A 1539-nucleotide genomic window follows, 5' to 3' on the forward strand; every position below is an offset into this window, starting at 1 on the left:
ACTTAATAATTACACACTTTAGGTTAATAAATATGGTTGACATGAAAATGTGGAATTCAGGGGGAAAAATGGAAAAAGTGAAATTTAGAAAACTAAAAAAAGGAAAAAATTGGAATTTGGGAAAAAATAAAACTGATTTTTATAGGGCCCTAATTACAGTGACAGGGTTCATACGGGTGCTTGAAATGCTTGAAAATACTTTAATTCTGACAGTGTTTTCAAGGCCTGGAAAGTACTTGATATTCTGCACAGTTTTGTAATAAAGAGAACTTAAACAGTTACATTAAAAAATTACATTAAAATCCTCACTTTGATTTTTTTTTATGCTAAATGCACATAATGAGTGATTATTTTTCTTTTAATAAATCTCAGAAAGCCTCGTTGCTGTACTTTAAAATGTGCAACAGCAAAACATGTTTATTAAAAACACTAGTAAAGCTTGTTAATGGTTTGATTATTCTAAAAGTAGCAGTGGTTTGGAAATGTTCTCTCATGCAGCACCTCTGATGTCTTCTAGATGTCCTTTTCATATGAATTTTCTAACTTGCAGGATTGTGTTGAGTTGCACAGTGTTTTAGATCCTTGTTAGGTTCTCTTCACACAGGAAACACTGCATGTCGTGGTTTTAAAGCTCAGTGAAGAAAGACTCAGATACAGACTGCTCCGATGTTTGGTGCTGGAAAAGTTTGACAGTTTACCTTGAAAAGTGCTTGAATTTTACTGTTGTAAAAAAAAAGAAAGTGTCAGAGGAAACAGCCTTGTGTCCCCTCAGGTCCCCCACCATCAGAGACATGGTGATCAGGTGCGTGGCTCAGATGGTGAACTCCCAGGCGGCCAACATCCGTTCTGGTTGGAAGAACATCTTCTCGGTGTTCCACCAGGCTGCTTCTGACCACGACGAGACCATCGTGGAGCTGGCCTTCCAGACAACAGGGCACATCGTCAGTGAGTACGACACACATTTCATTCAGGCGCCGACGTGTGGCTCAGAGGATAAAAACAGAGGAATGTAGTGACCACTCCTCTAACAACAGGAGGTGCTGCAGGTCTGCAGGAGTTGACTCCTTTATTTCTTCTTCCTCRTCAGTGAACACCTTCCGGGAGCACTTTGCAGCTGCCATCGATTCGTTTCAGGATGCTGTGAAGTGTTTGTCAGAGTTTGTGTGCAACGCAGCTTTTCCTGACACCAGCATGGAGGCCATCAGACTCATCCGACACTGTGCTAAATACGTCTCTGAGAGGCCACAGGTTGGTGCTGTGTGTGTTGCACCTGAGGAGGGGAGGATGGAGGAAATGTGCTAAACGTGTGTGTGTGTGTGTGTGTGTGTGTGTGTGTGTGTGTGTGTGTGTGTGTGTGTGTGTGTCCAGGCTCTGCGGGAATACACCAGCGACGACATGAATGTTGCTCCAGGTGATCGGGTCTGGGTCCGAGGCTGGTTCCCCATCCTGTTTGAGTTGTCCTGCATCATCAACCGCTGCAAGCTGGATGTTCGAACCAGGTAGCAAAACGAATCAGTTTTCTGTTTTTTTTTTTTTTTT

The 1539-nt window shown here is 42.5% G+C and overlaps 1 protein-coding gene across 1 annotated transcript in view; it reads left to right on the top strand.

Annotated features, from left to right (window-relative positions):
* The window catches only part of arfgef2 (ADP-ribosylation factor guanine nucleotide-exchange factor 2 (brefeldin A-inhibited)), a gene marked incomplete in the record, with an annotated part of 28928 nt that overhangs the window by 19713 nt on the left and 7676 nt on the right, over window positions 1–1539 (top strand). Inside the window, 3 exon segments of the mRNA XM_014028207.1 lie at window positions 773–945; window positions 1088–1248; window positions 1369–1499. Of these exon segments, the coding sequence (XP_013883661.1) occupies window positions 773–945; window positions 1088–1248; window positions 1369–1499 (465 nt within the window).

This window comes from Austrofundulus limnaeus, unplaced genomic scaffold, assembly GCF_001266775.1.
Source record: "Austrofundulus limnaeus strain Quisiro unplaced genomic scaffold, Austrofundulus_limnaeus-1.0 Scaffold726, whole genome shotgun sequence".
Lineage (NCBI taxonomy): Eukaryota > Metazoa > Chordata > Actinopteri > Cyprinodontiformes > Rivulidae > Austrofundulus > Austrofundulus limnaeus.